The 17737-nt window shown below is 38.1% G+C and overlaps 1 protein-coding gene across 1 annotated transcript; it reads left to right on the plus strand.

Moving 5' to 3' along the window:
• The first annotated feature begins 439 nt into the window (after window positions 1-439).
• On the plus strand, window positions 440-17173 carry LOC136676554 (electrogenic sodium bicarbonate cotransporter 4-like). Its single transcript, XM_066653650.1, has 18 exons — window positions 440-450; window positions 493-580; window positions 873-1027; window positions 1916-2044; window positions 2902-3076; window positions 4949-5082; window positions 5567-5838; window positions 7258-7292; window positions 8200-8391; window positions 9637-9750; window positions 10121-10282; window positions 10442-10620; window positions 11123-11195; window positions 11516-11584; window positions 12497-12670; window positions 12957-13136; window positions 13890-13945; window positions 17002-17173. Exons 1-18 carry the CDS (start codon window positions 440-442, stop codon window positions 17171-17173), a joined length of 2370 nt encoding a protein of 789 aa, XP_066509747.1.
• The last annotated feature ends 564 nt before the right edge of the window (window positions 17174-17737 follow it).

A 17737-nucleotide genomic window follows, 5' to 3' on the forward strand; every position in this document is an offset into this window, starting at 1 on the left:
CGTCCGATGGGCGGGACAAAGCCCAGCATTTATCCAATGACTGGTCTCGTTTCGCTGCACTTCGCTGCTTCGCTATTGAACTCTGTGGACGCTCGGCGTCCACACCATTCAAATCACTGTGAAGCTGCGGGAATGATTGAGAGGAAAGCTGCATTTTTACCAGTGATAAGAAGCTGATTCTGAATAAAAGTTGAGCGCGTTGTAGTGCATATTTATTCAATGACATGTACACACAACAGTATATATTTGATCACTTATTTTTTGACATTTTAGGGGAAGCTGAGCAGTCTTAGAGCAATCGCCTCTGGTAACTGCAATAATTTTCTGGGAGATCATTTTCAGGGGTGCCAACACTTTCTGCCATAGCCCTTTAAAAGAATTGTCTGACAGCTGGTGTGCCTTAAATTTGAGAACCTTAATTGTGGATTTTGAATTTAAAATGTATGTAAGGTAATCACAGTGTATTTTTAAAACTGCTTTTTCTCATGACAGATTCTTATTTGTGCTATTGGGGCCCCCTGGCAAAGCCAAGTCCTACAATGAGATTGGCCGTGCCATCGCAACACTAATGGTGGATGATGTAAGTATGCACCAACATGCTCTACTTATCTTAAGGAATGTATTTCCTGATCATTTGCTTGTTGAACAAAATGGGGATTATATCAACATAACATAATACATTCCATAGTCAGGTATCTCTTCTAGTTAGGTCTTGATACTGCAAATGCCAAGACTTTGAAAAAATAAATGTTTCATATACTTAAAATATATTTATTTTACATATGATATAACTTCATGACATATATAATGTCTGGGTGGGTCAGACCCTAACCCTAACCTTTTAGATATTTACAGAGTCTTTGTTTTTTCAGCTTTTTAGTGATGTAGCGTACAAGGCCAGGGACCGTGAAGACTTGATTGCAGGCATTGACGAGTTCCTGGATGAAGTGATTGTACTCCCACCTGGTGAATGGGACCCAAAAATCCGCATTGAGCCCCCTAAGAAAGTGCCCTCTGCAGACAAGAGGTAAACCATTTATTTGGTTAGCATTTCTGCAGATGCCAGTGAAAATAGTGTAAATAGTCTAAGAGTTCTGATTCTGTAGGTTTGAAACTTATTTGTACATGCTTCTTGTGTTATTTAAAGTTTTCCAAATTACATATAATGTTGGTTGGTAAGGGTAATGTATAACAAGATAGACATCCACACAATATAGAGTTTATTTATAAGCTAGTCATTGGGCCAGTAGTCCATCTACAAGTAAGTCCTTGGACAAGACCCCAAACTTGTCAGTCACTTGTATCTGTACAATTATTCAAATGTGTTACATGTTAATGTAAATGCCTGACCTAAAACATTTAACCTGAATTCCTAACTACAAACAGGAATTACAGAAATTTGCAAACATTTCACAACAAAAGGTATATATAGTGAAAAACTGTCCCAAATTTAGCTTTAAAAAACTACTTTTACATTAATGTACATTATATAGTTTTTTGCTTTTTTATCACAACATTAAATAAATAGGCTTTGTCACAACAGCAACGACATTTGATTTGTATTAAATGGTCATGACTACATTATGCGAATAAAATTTATTGATTTGAATTGAAAAAGTTATGCACATTTCCGTAGTCCAAAATAGAAAGACGCCACAATAGGTTGTGTTAACTAACTAGCTATCTATATTTACAACAATAACAATTTTGTATTTACGTTTTGCACAGACTATATGACAACACATGATTATAATTTTAGTTACTGGTTGCCATTGGTGTGGCAACCAATAATAAAAAATAAAACCAATAATATATTGACACTAATGGTGGTAGTTAGCAATTATCCATTTACTGCACCATTTATCATTGATTTATGCTGTTTTGCTGCTAATCTCTGACTTGTTCCTGGTTTCAGAAAGTCAGTGTTTTCTCTGAATGAGCTGGGTCAGATGAATGGTTCAGTGGGTGGAGGGGGTGGTGTGAGCGATGATGAAGAGATGCCAGTGCCCCATGAACTTGGAGAAGAGCTTTCCTACACTGGGAGGTAAGTTCCTTTGACACTTTTGACTAATTACACTTGCTAGTGGAAGACAATCCGAGCTGAGGCATAGTTTACATGAAAATAAATGCTGCAAATATTTTGCCATATCTAGCAATTTATGCATAAGTGAGGTTTTAAGTTCTTTGAGAACTAATGGCATGGACACCCTCAGATATATGTCAAAGAGACAATAATTATTCTCTTGCTCTCTGGGTGGGTAGAGTAGCCTTTCCTCTCCCTCGTCAGTCAGTATAATTCTAGCCAGTGACGTTTCTTTGCAACTGGTTTTCTTCTCATAGTATGCTAACCTGTCCTATTATGTAGCCTTAGTGCCAGTTTAAAAAAAAGTTTAAAAGTATGAACATACTAAACTTCACCTTCTCTATTTGATATAGGCATATGACAGAGACAACAAAATTGAGAAAGCTAAATATGTTAAAGCTCCATATTTAAAGCTAATAATGTAACACTGATTTGTCAAAGTAGAATTAATTAACCTTAGTGCCTATTCGAATTATATCTGTAGTTGTAACTCCATGAAAACCATCTTAATTTATAAGATGTATTCATGTATCCTAACTAGGCATTTTGAACAAGTTGCTGTCAGCTAGCTAGGCTAATCTTGCTAACAGCTTAAAACTCCTCTGCTTGAAAAGGTTAGGGTCTGGAATATACTGCTAATAGAACAAATAGCCTGGAGGGGTAGCTGCCTAAAAGTTTCCCTATTTTTCCCTCCCTCTCTTTTACTTTGTCATGTTTGTAATTTGTCACTGTCCACTTGACTTTTTAATGGAACCTTTGTAAAAGGACAGATCTGCATTTAATCATTTATTAAGAGCCTGTGTGGTTGGCTGCTGCAGGTTTTGTGGAGGCCTGTTTCTGGATATCAAGAGGAAGGTGCCCTGGTACCCCAGCGACTTTTATGAGGGCTTCCACATCCAGACTATCTCAGCTGTGCTCTTCATCTACCTGGGCTGCATCACGAATGCCATCACCTTCGGGGGTCTCTTAGGGGATGCCACAGACAACTACCAGGTACATCCTGCAACTCTCCACCAGGAAAGCCAGGAGCATGACATTTCCTTTAAAGTTGAATGCGACATTTAGAGATGCTTCTCCTTCAAAGCGGGCTCTCTTACCTTTATTGTTTTTCGTTCTGCAATTCTTTTGCAATATTTATTCCTCAGTTTCAAAGCTCTTGCTGATCTTTCTGCCTCAATGGTTCATTTGTTCATCCACATTCTTTCATCCACACATTTCACACATGAATTCCAATCTGACCATTCTCATCATAGACACACAGACATGTATCAGATATGCATCCTGTCCCTCAGGGCCTTCTAGGTCTTCAGAAAAGGTCAAATGATTTCTATGAAAAAGAATACCTGTCATTTTTCGTTTTATTGTATTTGTATTTGTAAAATGATAAGGTTTGATCAGAAACAAATGACTTAAAATCTTGAAACACCCAAAAGTAAAACTGTCCCAAGATTTCAATTTTCATGTTTTCTGCCATTTGAATTCTTGCCTTGGTAAGGCCTTCAAGAGAGGAACTAACTCTAACACTACCAATTATTAAACAAGTAGTTACAATAGAATCAACCTGTCTTACATAGGTTTCTAATGGTTGGACTTTTATATTGAACTGCCAATCACCTAAAATCATAGCAGATTTGAAGATGTTTTAACCCATTAATGACCAATAACAACATATATTTTTATGATGTAATAATATTACAGTACTTGTTATGGTTGGTCTAATGTAATAAAACATTTTTGTAATATCTAAATTAAAATTTGAACGGTTTTGTTTGCATGATTTATTTTTATTTTTATCTTGTATTTTGCATTGAATTTTATAAAATCAGTAACCCTATTTGACCAGAAGACTTATATAAATAATTGATATGTGGACTTTTTAGGCATAGGGTTTGATTAGTTTGAAAACTTTCTGCTCTGGCTCAGAAAATCTATGAGAATAAGGAAGTGTCATATTTCAGACATGGAGATTAATGGCTCACATGAGTCCATAATCTGACCCTTTTAACATCAAAGCAATAAAGACAGAGATTTTCACTCTGTTTGTATCCCCTCAAGGTGAGACTTCCAGGAGGAACACTAACCTTTTATAGATTATATCACTTGCTGGGAGATATAGAGCAGTTTAAGGATTCTCAGGAAAAAGCACCATCAACCATGTGTCTTCCTCAACAGCAAGAATCCTGGGTTGCAGCTGAGCTAAATGTCACAGACATTATTATGTCCTGAAATGAGGGACAGAAAAACAAGAAGAAACCGCATTCAAGCAGTGAGGGGTAGGCCAGACTAAGGCAGGTGTTACCAACATGACTTTTACTGGGTTGGCATAGAGTAGGGATTATGCTGCTTCCTTAACCATAGAAGACTAGTGATCAATTACTAGCAGACTTTCCTAACACAGCATAAGATTAAATATACAACATTTATATTAGTTATATTGTACATAACTCTGGAAAAGAGGATTTGCGAAATGCTAAAAATTTTACTTAGTCCAACTCTAGTCTGATGTATAAAGCTTACACTTGTAAGTGCAAGCATGAGCTATTCTGCACACTTATTTTGTAAGAAACTCGAGATGAGATAAAGTTCCATTACCATTTTTATTGTGTATGTTTCCTGAGTTTTAAAAAAGATTGAAGCCAGTCCTCCCTGTTTTTCTAAGGAATTTTACTGTTTGTTGCCTACATGCAAAAAGTGCTTGGTTTCTTTTGTTTTATTCTAATTTGCAGAGACGTGTATTTTTATTTCCACAGAGACGTGTATTTTTCCTATGTACTTTTCTAACCACTAGCCCAGTGCAAGAAGAGTTTTTCCAAGTTTGTGTTCAAAGTGAGTGACTGTTCCTCATTCTCTTTCCCTCTCCATTAGGGGGTGATGGAGAGTTTCCTAGGCACAGCCCTGGCAGGGACTGTCTTTTGCCTCTTTGGCGGTCAGCCCCTCATTATACTTAGCTCTACGGGACCCATCCTCATTTTTGAGAAGTTGCTCTACGATTTCTGCATGTGAGAACACCTCTGTATCGTTTCATTGGAATGTCTATCATCCAGACTACTATCTTTTCTCAGCCTGTTACCCACCTGAAGATGTAGTTCAGAAGCTAGGGCTGTGAGCCTGAGGTTTATCACATTTTTCTAATATTGTTGTTTCCACACATGTTCACATTGTTCAGCAGCTGTAAATGTTGCAGCTGAGTTTCACATGAGTTGCAAGCTGCTTTATAATGATCAACACTTATTTATTATCATGGAAGTTGCAAGTCAGTATTTGCATGTAAGTTTCCAGTAGATATTCTTATACTTCTAAGCTAATGCTAACGCATATTCTGACTGCTAAGTTGCTATCTTGCTAATATTAATATTAGCTGTTAAACCAATCTGGCCCATTTGTGAATGGAAGGTACAAAACAATGACATGTTCAGCCATTTTTGTTTGACACTTTTCCAAGCTGCACCACATACATTAACCATGCCCTACTTTCTATATCAGGAGCAACAGTATTGATTATATGGAGCTCCGTCTGTGGATTGGGATGCATTCCTGTGTCCAGTGCTTGTTCCTAGTGGCTACTGATGCCAGCTACATCATCAAATACATGACCCGATTCACAGAGGAAGGATTCTCCAGCTTAATCTCCTTCATTTTCATCTCTGATGCAATTAAGAAAATGGTGGGATCCTTCAAGTACTATCCCATCAACACAGACTTCAAACCAGACTATGTCACGGCCTACAAGTGCGAGTGTGTCGCCCCTGACCCAAGTGAGTACACTCTCGGACTGCAACAAACTGTCCCAGTATTTTTGCATTGTTCTGTTTTCAATTTAGGGTGGCACAGTGGCACAGCAGTTAGTGTTGCAGTCACACAGCTCCAGGGTCCTAGAGGTTGTGGGTTCGAATCTGGTTTCCTCCCATGGTCCAAAAACACACACTGGTAGGTGGATTGGCTACTGAAAAGTGTCCATAGGTGTGAATGTGTGTGTGTTGCCTTGTGAAGGACTTGCACCCCCTCCAGAATGTGTTCCTGTCTTTAAGCCAGTGATTCTGGGTAGGCTCAAGACCCATTGTGACTCTTACTGGATAAGCGGTTATAGACAATGAATGAATGAATGTTTTCAATTTCCTCACATATTGAGTTTGGAGCAGGTTTGTCATCTTTAGAGCTGGTAAGTTTTAAAGGATGAACCCTTGATCAATACTAATTTTTCAGTGTCAAATTCATAACTGGACCACCACATGCTACATTGACTGCTGTACATTTACTCGAGTAACATTTTAATTGTGCTGATTCTGATGCAGGTGGGAACACAGATATATCGCTCCAGGTTCTTGATGGTTGTTTACCAAGAACATAAGTAGCAGTAGTGGAACATGTAAAAGAAGAAAACCTAAATCAACATTGCAGTCTTCAATTATTTGCTCTAAACCACTGCTAGTGATGTCCTTAAGTTCATTACCCTCACTTATAGAGCCGGAAAATGGAAAAGTTTTGTTTGAAATCGATCCACTGTTCTTAGTGTAATGTAACCTTTGAATATAAAGCTGGCAAATCACTGAAGGTTTGGATCTTTTGCAGTACTGTTATCAAACAAAATAATTTTCATTAAAAATTCACAGAAGCATGTACTGTTCCAATAAAGTCTACAAGAAGAGTATAATCTGTTACAGCAGCAAAGACTAACTTGATTGAATGATTGGTTGCAGAACATTTGTGCTTTGCTTAGTAATTATTTTGCTTATAATTACAGCAATGCTTTAGCATTAAATATGTACATAGAATGAATTAGTGGAAAAATCTATAACTGTTGTAACTGATTTGTGCTGTGGTTGATTTTGTTGCAAACATCTGACATGGCCGCTTCATACGTGTGAGTAGAATTTTGCTGCTTTATAGTCAGTTAGCTGGTATTTACCTGCATGAGAGTAAAGTACCAAAGCTATTTTCCCTCAGAAAAAATGGTTTTGTGGTTCTCCAGGGATTTTCTATCCCACAATTAAGATTCCCAGATTGTAGCATTTAGCCAAAAGCCATCTGTTGCTATAGCAAAACAGATGTGCTGTGACCCTGCAACCAATTGCAATTTCAATTTCAGATTCCTCTGCTCATTCTGATCATGTTTTCTTCTGTTTCATCACACACACACCTGTCTTTAGTGGCTACAATGATCTTTGCTGTTGTAGTTCCAGTGCCGGATAACTCTTCTTCTTCCTTTGGTGTAAGTGCTTTTCTTTTTTTAATCATTGTTTTAGATGTTGTTGTTTTCATGACTGCTACCTTGGCCTCGTCAGATTCACATGGGGTTAGGCATTCTAGCTTCATCTCACTTTCTGATTCCTCTCCTTAAATCACTCTCATTTTTATTCAAATTGGAGTTCCGGCTTCAGCAATAGAGTCTTGAGAGGAATTGAAGGATGGTGTGATGCAAAGGGGATACAATCTTGTGTCTCTTCATTTTCTCCTCCCTCTCCACTGTTTTATCAGTTGTCTCTTACTCTATATCTCACATGAAAAACATCCAGTCATTTCACGGCTTGACTGATTTGACACTATAATTGCCTTTCCGCTTTGACCTCCATTGCTCACTAGCAGCTCAACACAAAGTCACATGGTTTCATACAAAGGATCTATACTGTCTACAGCTACAAGTGAGAAATAAAACAGTTTTAATATTATCAGTAAAAATCAACTTCAAATTCAATAATTTACTCAGATGTTGCAGGCTGAAGATTGTCTATAAGAAAGCACCTTTAGCAGAAAATAGTATTTGATGTTTTATTTGTGTCTTGTCTCTGTGTGTCTATTCGTACCCAAATGTGGCATGAATTATGAACTGTCTCCTCATAATTTACAACTTCTCTGCTATAGTATAAGCTCACAACATGACTTAAAAAATAGAGGTATTTATAGGTTAGAGGTTACACCAGCTTCTTTTATACTGTATATAGGTGTCTCTTTTTCAAATATCTAATATCTGTGAGAATTTTAAACATATCTGTTGTGTTTAAGCACCAGTATTGTCTCTAACTTGTACATTTCTCATATTTCCACTGTCTTCATGTCCTTTCTCTTTTATTTCTTGACCTCACATTCTTTATTGACCTCTTTCTCCCTCTTTCTCTCAGATGAACGTAACAGCTCTGGACTGGACTCAGCTTAGTAAGAAGGAATGTGTGAAATACGGTGGCTCTCTGGTGGGAAATTCCTGTAAATACATCCCTGATTTGGCACTCATGTCCTTCATCCTCTTCTTCGGGACCTACTCCATGACCATCTCGCTCAAGAAGTTCAAGTTCAGCCGCTACTTTCCAACCAAGGTACATAGTTAGGACAGATTGCAAATTAAATTTTCCATTTTACTTTTAAGTTAACACTACACTGAGAGGTACCCACTGATGTTCAGTTGTCCACATATAGCTTGTGCAATCTCTATAGAAACCCTTTGGCAGGAGCATTACAGTTTAGTCCCCATACTCAATGCCAAGTGTCAGCAGGTGAGATATATAGATCCCTCAGTGTTGAACATTAGATGAGTGAAACTCTTTTCTCTGACATGTTTGAGTTCCATCCAGTACATATGGCATTAATTGGAATGCTGTGTGTGGTCAAGAACTGCATTCAGATCCTCACAACAAGTTCCAACATTTAGTGTAAAGGCTTCCCAGGATAGCAGATGATTTTACTGTGTCTGGAATATTGAGTGAGGTGTCCAGAAATTTTTGGTTGTATAATCTGTATCCATGACAGGTTGTCAGAAATTATGCTGAATGGTCTTGGCTGGTCTCAGATATCTGCTAATTCATTTTTTGCCCAGCCGTAAATTCTGATCTGTATAGAATATTCATTATAAATAAATAGCTAAATGACGGTTTAGAAAATTTCATCTGTTTTATCTTTGTTTGTCAGGGTGCTCTTTTATTACACTGCTATAAGTATATAGCTGTTTTAATTAAAGCATTGCTCAGGGTCAAAAATTCCCATGAAATTTGGAACAAAAGTGGTGATAATAAATCTGTAATCACATAATGAAAAAGTCGTGACCTGGTAGACTATTAGTTCACTGGAGGATTACAGGATGATTTTTTTTTCTAAGCAAAAGCTCCTGAAGCATTATTATGCCTTACAAACTATTCATTCATTCATTCTTTATCTGTAACCGCTTATCCAATTCAGGGTCGTGGTCCTTCCAAACTATGGACATGTTATATCTATTATGATATATTACACAATAAACTACATGACCAAAAGTTTATGAAACCTGCTTATTAAGAATGTTTTAAAATGAAGTGGATTCATAAAGACTTTGTGTTCCTTTGCTGCAGAATCAGGTTATACTCTTTTCAGAATTTTAGACTAGATGTTTAGACATTGCTGTGAAGTTTTCATTGGATTCAGCAAAACTGCTTGTACAGATGCTTCATAATGTCTAATTCTGATGTTAAATTATTTCTATGGCTGTGCCAGAGATGGGTGTACCTTAAAATAAATCACACCTAGACTAGGTGTTTAGAAATTAGGAATTATCATGTGTGTTGTATCAAAAACCTTTGTACTTTGTCTAGCTCCGGAAACTCATCAGCGACTTCTCTATCTTCATATCTATCATGACGTTTGTGGGGCTGGACATGCTGATGGGCCTGCAGACCCCGAAACTCATTGTGCCCACCAAGTTTAAGGTGCAACAAGCAAATTCAAACTCTTGTTCCTTCATACGGTACACTCATAACATTTATAATTAGTGCTCTCCAAGTGTCCAAGCTGTCTTAATGAGGTTGCATTAGCAGCTGTTTCAAAGGAAGAGGTGGTGCATGATGTGATTTGGGTAAAAATCTGTGTAAAATATGGGTGTTACTAGTGATTATTTGACTTATCCAATAGGGTAAGACTGAACTATAGGTCATTGTTCATAAGACTATATAACACTTACAAAAGCCTGACAACACATAAACCTACATAACAGGCATCATAATTTCTGAAAGTGTCCAGTTGAATGTCCCCTGAATTATTCCTGTGTTGGACATCTGTTGTTTTTCTCCTAACCTTTAGCCCACGCGTATAGGCCGGGGCTGGCTGGTGATGCCGTTTGGTAAAAACCCATGGTGGGTTTATGTAGCCAGCTTTGTACCTGCTCTCCTGGTCACCATCCTCATCTTCATGGACCAGCAGATCAGCGCTGTCATCGTCAACAGAAAAGAGAACAAACTTAAGGTATATTTTAAGGAAAGTTAAGAAAGAATCACATTTATATTTAAGGGCACATTCATGAATTATTTCTAAAAAAAAATCTGCTTTGAGACTGTGTCTTTTTTTGTAAAATGTGCTACACAAATAACCCCGTACTGAACTAAAGTCCTCTGTCCTGAACAGAAAGGGTGTGGTTATCACCTGGATCTGTTCTGGGTGGGGATCCTGATGGCAGCCTGCTCTTTTATGGGGTTGCCATGGTACGTAGCAGCCACAGTCATTTCCATTGCCCACATTGACTCCCTGAAGATGGAGAGTGAATCCAGTGCCCCGGGAGAACAGCCACAGTTCCTGGGTGTCAGGTATGAAAGGAACAATGCTATTAAGAGTCTAGTATTATTTACCTTGAGCAATAAAACACTGTTGGTAGAAGATCTCTAAAGTTATGTCATCATCCTGTAGGCAGCTTATTGCACATATATAAAATTCAGAATCTAATACACTTTTCAATAACAGAAACATGTATGATTTTCCAGTATAATGCCCTGTGAATTAACATTTTCTAAATTGATATGCTTCACATATTTGAGAATAGGTGACCTGTGCCAAATTTAAAGCACCTTTTATATTATTGTTTTTCCAACAAAATTGTTCTGCACTGAAACCTGAAGAAAATGGTATGTTTTAATGACAAATATAATATATTCCTTTAGCATAAATTGCTATATTCACATAAACTAAGCAGTATTTTCTACTAAATACAATTACTTAGTTGAATTAAATGAACTAACTGGACAGTTTTCATTTTGGGCAGTAGTTTATCTCTATTCTGCTGTTCCTGAGGCTTTGTTTTTCTAACCACAGGGAGCAACGGTTGACCGGGATCCTGGTGTTTGTTCTGACCGGAGTCTCCATCTTTCTAGCCCCTATCCTCCAGGTGAGTTCAGAACATGTTATTAACTCTGGCCCAGAAGAGAACTTAACAGACTGCATTTATTAAAAAAAGACAGCTGTAAAAATACAGATAAATACATATATATATATATATATATATATATATAGATCTCCAACAGACATCTACAAAGCCTATTTTTACTGGCAGTGTCTGAGGTTAAATGGCATGGTTTATTAGTACAAATCAGTAAAATAATGGGAGGTGAGATCAGTCTGAACAACATTATCTAAGCACATTTCACTGATCATGGTAGAAATGGTTGAGATAAAACAATTTCTTCTGTTTGTTATGCCTTTATTCAGTACATCCCCATGCCTGTGTTGTACGGAGTGTTCCTCTACATGGGTGTGGCATCTCTCAGTGGGATCCAGGTGAGATTCATGTGGTCAGAGACTATATTGCATTGAGTTACATTAGCATTTGTACAGGTGCTGATGTCCGCATGGTTAGCAACAGTTCTATAAAAACTTTTGAAAATTTAACTGCACTAAATTCTAAAATCCTTGCATGACGTTTGTATTTGAGGTAATGTGGAAGAGGTGTAAACAGGGTTTTTCACCAAACTACACCTTTATCTTAACCTTGTATGTGTGACTGGGTCATTGCTGACTCATTCTTGAGACCATTCCTCCTCTCCACCAGTTGGAAGCTAAGTGTGAAGTGTCACATCTCTGCGTCAATCGCCCTGGGTAATGGGAACAAGATCAGCAGCGGTGGAGTTCGATAAAGATTACGTGCTTTCTGACAGCACATTTTGCACTTAAGTCACGAGGAAGTGGGCGATTTGTCCTCACCCTAGAGGCGAGGTGATGGAATACATGGCCCTCTGGAGGTGTTGTGGGGTGGAGGGGTTGTTTCTGAGTTAAGAGAGAATTGGTGGGCTTGATATTTTGTATTCTGGACACTTTTCCTCGGCTTCGTCCGGCAGCATTCTGATGAGGCGGCGCAGTGTGGAGGCAGGGTGGCAGCGGCCAGATGCTGCTTTGCTGCGTCTGGCAATCAAACCCTGACAGTTGGAGGCCGCCCTACATTCAGCAGCATGCAGAGTAGATTTAAAAAAAAAGTTAAAAAAAAAAGTAAAAATATATTACAGTTATTATGGTGTAGAATGCACTTAATATCTCTAATGTAAGCTGGTAACTAAACTTAAATCTGGTTACCTTACAACAGTGCTCCTGGATAAAACCCACAGAGACCCAGACAGAACTCTACAGATCACAAAAAATAAACTGAATAACAATATAATATCACATATGTGATGCTACATTTTTGTTCCCCAATAGTTCTGGGACAGGATCAAGCTCTTCCTGATGCCAGCGAAGCACCAGCCGGACTTCGCATACCTCCGCCACGTTCCTCTCAGGAGGGTCCATCTCTTTACTCTGCTGCAGATCATCTGCTTAGCCGTGCTCTGGATCCTCAAATCCACTTTCCTCGCCATCATCTTCCCTGTTATGGTACATTAGCCCCCTTAGCAACTACAGTGTTTATTTTTTGACCATATAGACATGTCAACTGTAAGCTTTAAATAACAGTAATGAACTAAAAAGTATACCAACTTTTTGACTTTTCCTATAGCAAATAACATTGTACATTGGAACTCCATTTTGCTGATATACACTTAAAGACTGATGCCTGATGCTCAGTCTGCATAATCACATTTACCAGTCCCAGAGGATTTTACACATTTATGAGTACTGGTCTATTAAATAAATCTCAGAACAAGTCTGGTATTTATCTCAGATTCTAGGACTGATGCTGGTGCGAAAGCTGTTGGACATGGTCTTTTCCCAGCATGACTTAGCCTGGCTGGATGACCTCCTGCCCGAGAAAGAGAAGAAGAAGAAGGATGATGAGAAAAAGAATGGCAGTAGCAAAAAGGAGAAGAAGAAGGGCAGAGCAGTAGACAACAGTGAAGACGATGTAAGTCCAGCTTTTTGAGTGACTAGTGCTGTTATCTATTCGGTCAGTGAAAAGAAAAGTGGCTTTGGAGAGACTCCGGCTTATTGCGTGTTCCCCAGAGGAGGTAACTGTCAGAGAAGATATCCGTCCACCCACACTCTCAGATACAGACACACACACACACACACACACACACACACTAAATCCATCAGTATCCAGTGCCCTGTTTAAAATCAAAACATCAGAGCTTAATAGATTTTAAACACTTATCCTACGTAATTCAGCTGTGTGCTGCTGCTTCCCCCTACTGGTCATCACTTCAGCACGCTCATGCCTAATTATATGATTGATTTGTTGCGTTGCTCATTGAAAATAAACTAACACATCCTCAGCAAAGTCAAATGTTTGTCAACAACTTATCTAGTGTTTTTAATTAATAATAGGGAGCGTTCTCCACTTTGGGGCAGTAACAGATATTGGATCATAGCTGTGTGGGTTTGGTGGCATTCATCCACCTCAACATAAAGGCGGTCAACCAATGATGGTGGGCAACTAGTTCTGCATCATAACTCATCATAAAAATAATGGACGAGCTCAATTCACTCCAGAGAATAGACTTGCCCTTTCTACACACACACACACACACACACACACACACACACACGCACACACACACTGTTACGTGGTTAAGTGTGCATCATAATTGATGTATTGTTATCACAATTATTTTTTTTATTCATGAGTATTTAAAACTTAATGTCTTGTGTCCTGTAGGAGAAGTATCATCCATACACCAACTGCTCGCTGGGCGAGGCCGAGCTGGACCGCAGGTACTGTGTCCTAAAACTCCACCTTCCTTACAGAGAGCTATTAGAACCCACCGATCACAACTCTGAATGGACTGCCCGCTGCCAGCCTGGAAACTACTATTACTGACCCAAATACGCACTGTCCAGCACTGTACACACCCGCACACCACATACACATACACACCTAAATACGTTCTTCAGAGAAAGAGGTGTTAGGGCCCCCAAATCACCATGCCAAATGAATGGCCTGCTGCCATCTCGGAAACTATTACTACTGACACACACACACAAACATACATATATACAGTCTAATCAAAAAAGACACACACAACGCATGAACAGAATAAATACACAAACCATATTAGCACACAATGTGGGCCAATAAAAAACAGCTACTGATATACACATACTCTTTGAAAACACTTGTCACTTGTACCTACAAATACAGTGGCCTCCAAAGGTATTTGGTCATGTGTTGAACACTTAAAATGGATAAAATTAACCAAAAATACATTTATAGAAATAAAAAAGTACAGGATTTATTTATTTATTTATTTATTTTTGAAACAGAAATGCTTTATGCTAAACATTCTACGAGGTAGCCTTAAAAACTATTAATATTACAGTGTCCCAATACTTTTTGATTAACCCATTCTCATCCTTATTGCTGTACATTTTACACTTCTTTATTTGTCACAAAGAATATAATGCATGCATTTTGTTCCTAATAGACATTAAACAGAACATAATAAAGTTTGTTTTGTTTTCACTGTTCAATAGGTGCATGTTATGGACTAAAATGGCGTTCTTGCTTATTGTCCTACCCATGCACTTTGAAGCAATGCAGATGGAGGTCGTATGTTAAAAATATTCTGTATTTTAATGAGTCTTTTTTCCTTTTTGTATACACCTATACATAACACACATAATTGTATAATAATAAAAATACTTTAATATTCAGTAAGTTTATATGCCAACTATACTACATTTTTGTAAATCTAATAAGAAACATAGCTGTTGCTCATCTGAGTTTGCAAATACACAAAGTTGGGTATTTTGGTTGTTTCTTTCTCCTCTGTTTATGTGTATTCCTTGTTATGTTGTACACTCTATGATCCTGTCCCTTATATTTTTTGTAAAAACTGCTTTTCTGGGTGGATATTAGACATATTTGGAGTAAAAATCTAATTTGCCTCCAAAATAGTTGATCAGCCAAAACTTGTTTGTTGTCTGGAGTTTGAGTCAGGTTTTTGACCTGGTGCTTTGAGGCTAATGCCCCACCAATTACCATCATGTAATATTTCTTGTATTTTTTCATGATTTTTAAAGAATTGAATAGGATGTTTTTTTTTAATATGCCTTTAAACACAACTCAGATGGCTAGATGATGCTTGTTTTATGATTCATTTAGATCCACACTTAAACACTTATTACATCTCCAGCTTGAAAGGACAGGTCTAATCTGCTAAAAACGGGTTTGGCTGACATTTACAAAAATGAGATAAAACAGACTTAGATTTTATAAAGGTTTAGTTTACATATATGGACTTTGTGGACTGAGTGTATGGTATGATTAAATCTACTTTATTTAAAGTAAAGTTAATAGAACTGAGGCCCACATTTCAGCATATAAGACTTTGATTAAACATATGTTGGCATGGATAAAAATAATAGTGGAAACCAACTTGTGACCTGATAACCAGATAATTTACTGAAAATAGGCCTTATTGTGTTGCCTATGACCATGTGACACAAGACCAAAATAACAGATTTCTGCCTCAGAAATTGTATTCACATATTGTGCACTAAATGCTGCTGGCTGTAATATCTGCATTGCTGTAAATGGTGCATGGTCTGGATGATGTTTTTTTTAGAGCAGATGTGATGTAAAGCCAGGCTGTAAACACAATCTTGGTTTAGAATGAAAGAAGCAATCAGCTTAAAGGTGAAACTGTTGTAATTTTCACAGAGCATGAGCTGAGGTGGGTACTAAATAGTTCCATTTATTCAGCTCCATGTACAGAATTTAGATGTAATTGTAGACAAAGTGTTGGTTGTCTAAGACACTGGGAAGATTGCCTCCCCCACTCTGTCTGGGTGTGTAAGATTGCCATTTCAATTTAGCTCTGTTAGTTGATGTAACAGAATTGCAGTTAGTGTTCTCATCCAAGCAGGTTTGGAAGAATCATTTGCCGTTTTAAAAGACCTTGTGTGTGTTAAAGGAATCATGCTGTATTCACTTTTCCCACTTGGTAGCATTGTGTGATTTGAAGAGTCCTAAATTGGCAATGACTAATATCTGATATTCACTCATTACATTTTCTGTTATAGCTTTGCCGAGTCTGTTCAGGGTCAAGGTTTAGTCATTAACTTTTTAAAAATTTTCTCATGTAAGATCTTAGACATTTGTAGGCCTTAGCTAAAGTAATATATTAATGTGCTTGAGCCTGTTATCAACCCTTATGTTAATGTAATGTTCCTGGCCTAGATTCTGGAGGTTTCTTGGTGGGGAAAATAGCCTGGCATGATATCTGTTTCCCACTTACATGTCTGAGCCCTGAATCTCCTTACGTTCTGTGCCGTTTCCTGCCCATAGTTTGGTGAAAAATCATACCCCAAATGTAAACAAATATCTACACAGTAGTCTATTACATCCCAGCTTTACCCACTATGTTACTTACACTTACAGATAAATGTACAGACAAACCACTTATGTACTAAAATACATTAAAAAATGCAGTTTTTAGCATTTTATTACACAAAGTCTGACACACATAGAAGACTATTTAGGCTTACTTAACAACTCAACACAGATGGAGACAAGTGGGCTACAAAGTTAACGCATAGGTATAAGCTTCCATTATTCATTAGCTTTTTTAGCTTTGTAGTTACAATGCAAACATGCCTTGTGTGATTTGTTATATTTGGGGATCATTAACTCTGATCCCAATCCTTTCCAAATACCCAAATTTGGACAGAGTTCCAGCAATTGACGCCTGCTCCTTTACTATTCCTTCTCCTCTTCCACTGCTCCCTTCCTCTACCTCACTCATGTAATGGGACCTTGCCACCCACAGCATCACCCTCCATCTGAAGATCTCATGCCCATCATCACCGGCGATGACCGTCACCCGCGGCATGTCCTGCCCAGTACCTCAGGTCAAGATTGAGATGGAGTCAGACTATGAGGACACAGACTTGGACCACAGGGACAGGCACCGGGACATGAGCAGCGAGACCACCCTCTGAGATCCTCAACAGAATCTGGGCACCTTTAAATGTCGCTAGCTTGCCTGTGAACCACAGGGACCCCAAAGAAGAAAACAAACAAACAACATAGAGAACTTCGTGACTTTTTACAAACCATATAACAAACCACACTTGACCTTCGAATTTTGTCTTTAAGGCCCAACCGTGACCTAAAATAAAATTAATTTTATAAAGACTAGGTAAAGAAAGTTTATACAGTGTGCTGGCTTCTGGTCTTTGTTTTGTTATAGAGATTGTGGTAAAACTGGGGCGACACAACAGAGAAATTTTCTTTTCATAGATAAGGGCCCAAGGAGGCACCGCCCACTTACCCTGTTTTATCTCGCTTCCTTTCCCACTTTGAGAATTTCACCTCGTCGACCAAACAGGGAGAAAAGAAACAACCAAAAACTCAGTACCTGAAATGTCACTCTATGGCCTGTTCAGTACTTGAAATTGTGTGCAAATGCCTGCAACGTTCACTTTGGAAGATAAAGACTTTTTGTATTGAACTTATTGCTGAGTATTGTGTGTAGATGCATATGAGGAACTGAGTACCAGAGG

This window comes from Hoplias malabaricus, chromosome X2, assembly GCF_029633855.1.
Source record: "Hoplias malabaricus isolate fHopMal1 chromosome X2, fHopMal1.hap1, whole genome shotgun sequence".
In the NCBI taxonomy this organism is placed as follows: domain Eukaryota; kingdom Metazoa; phylum Chordata; class Actinopteri; order Characiformes; family Erythrinidae; genus Hoplias; species Hoplias malabaricus.

Coding starts and splice junctions, on each gene's coding strand:
- LOC136676554 (XM_066653650.1), top strand. Junction 581..872: donor CAACACTAATGGTGGATGAT/GTAAGTATGCAC, acceptor TTGTTTTTTCAG/CTTTTTAGTGATGTAGCGTA. Junction 10,283..10,441: donor GAAAAGAGAACAAACTTAAG/GTATATTTTAAG, acceptor TGTCCTGAACAG/AAAGGGTGTGGTTATCACCT.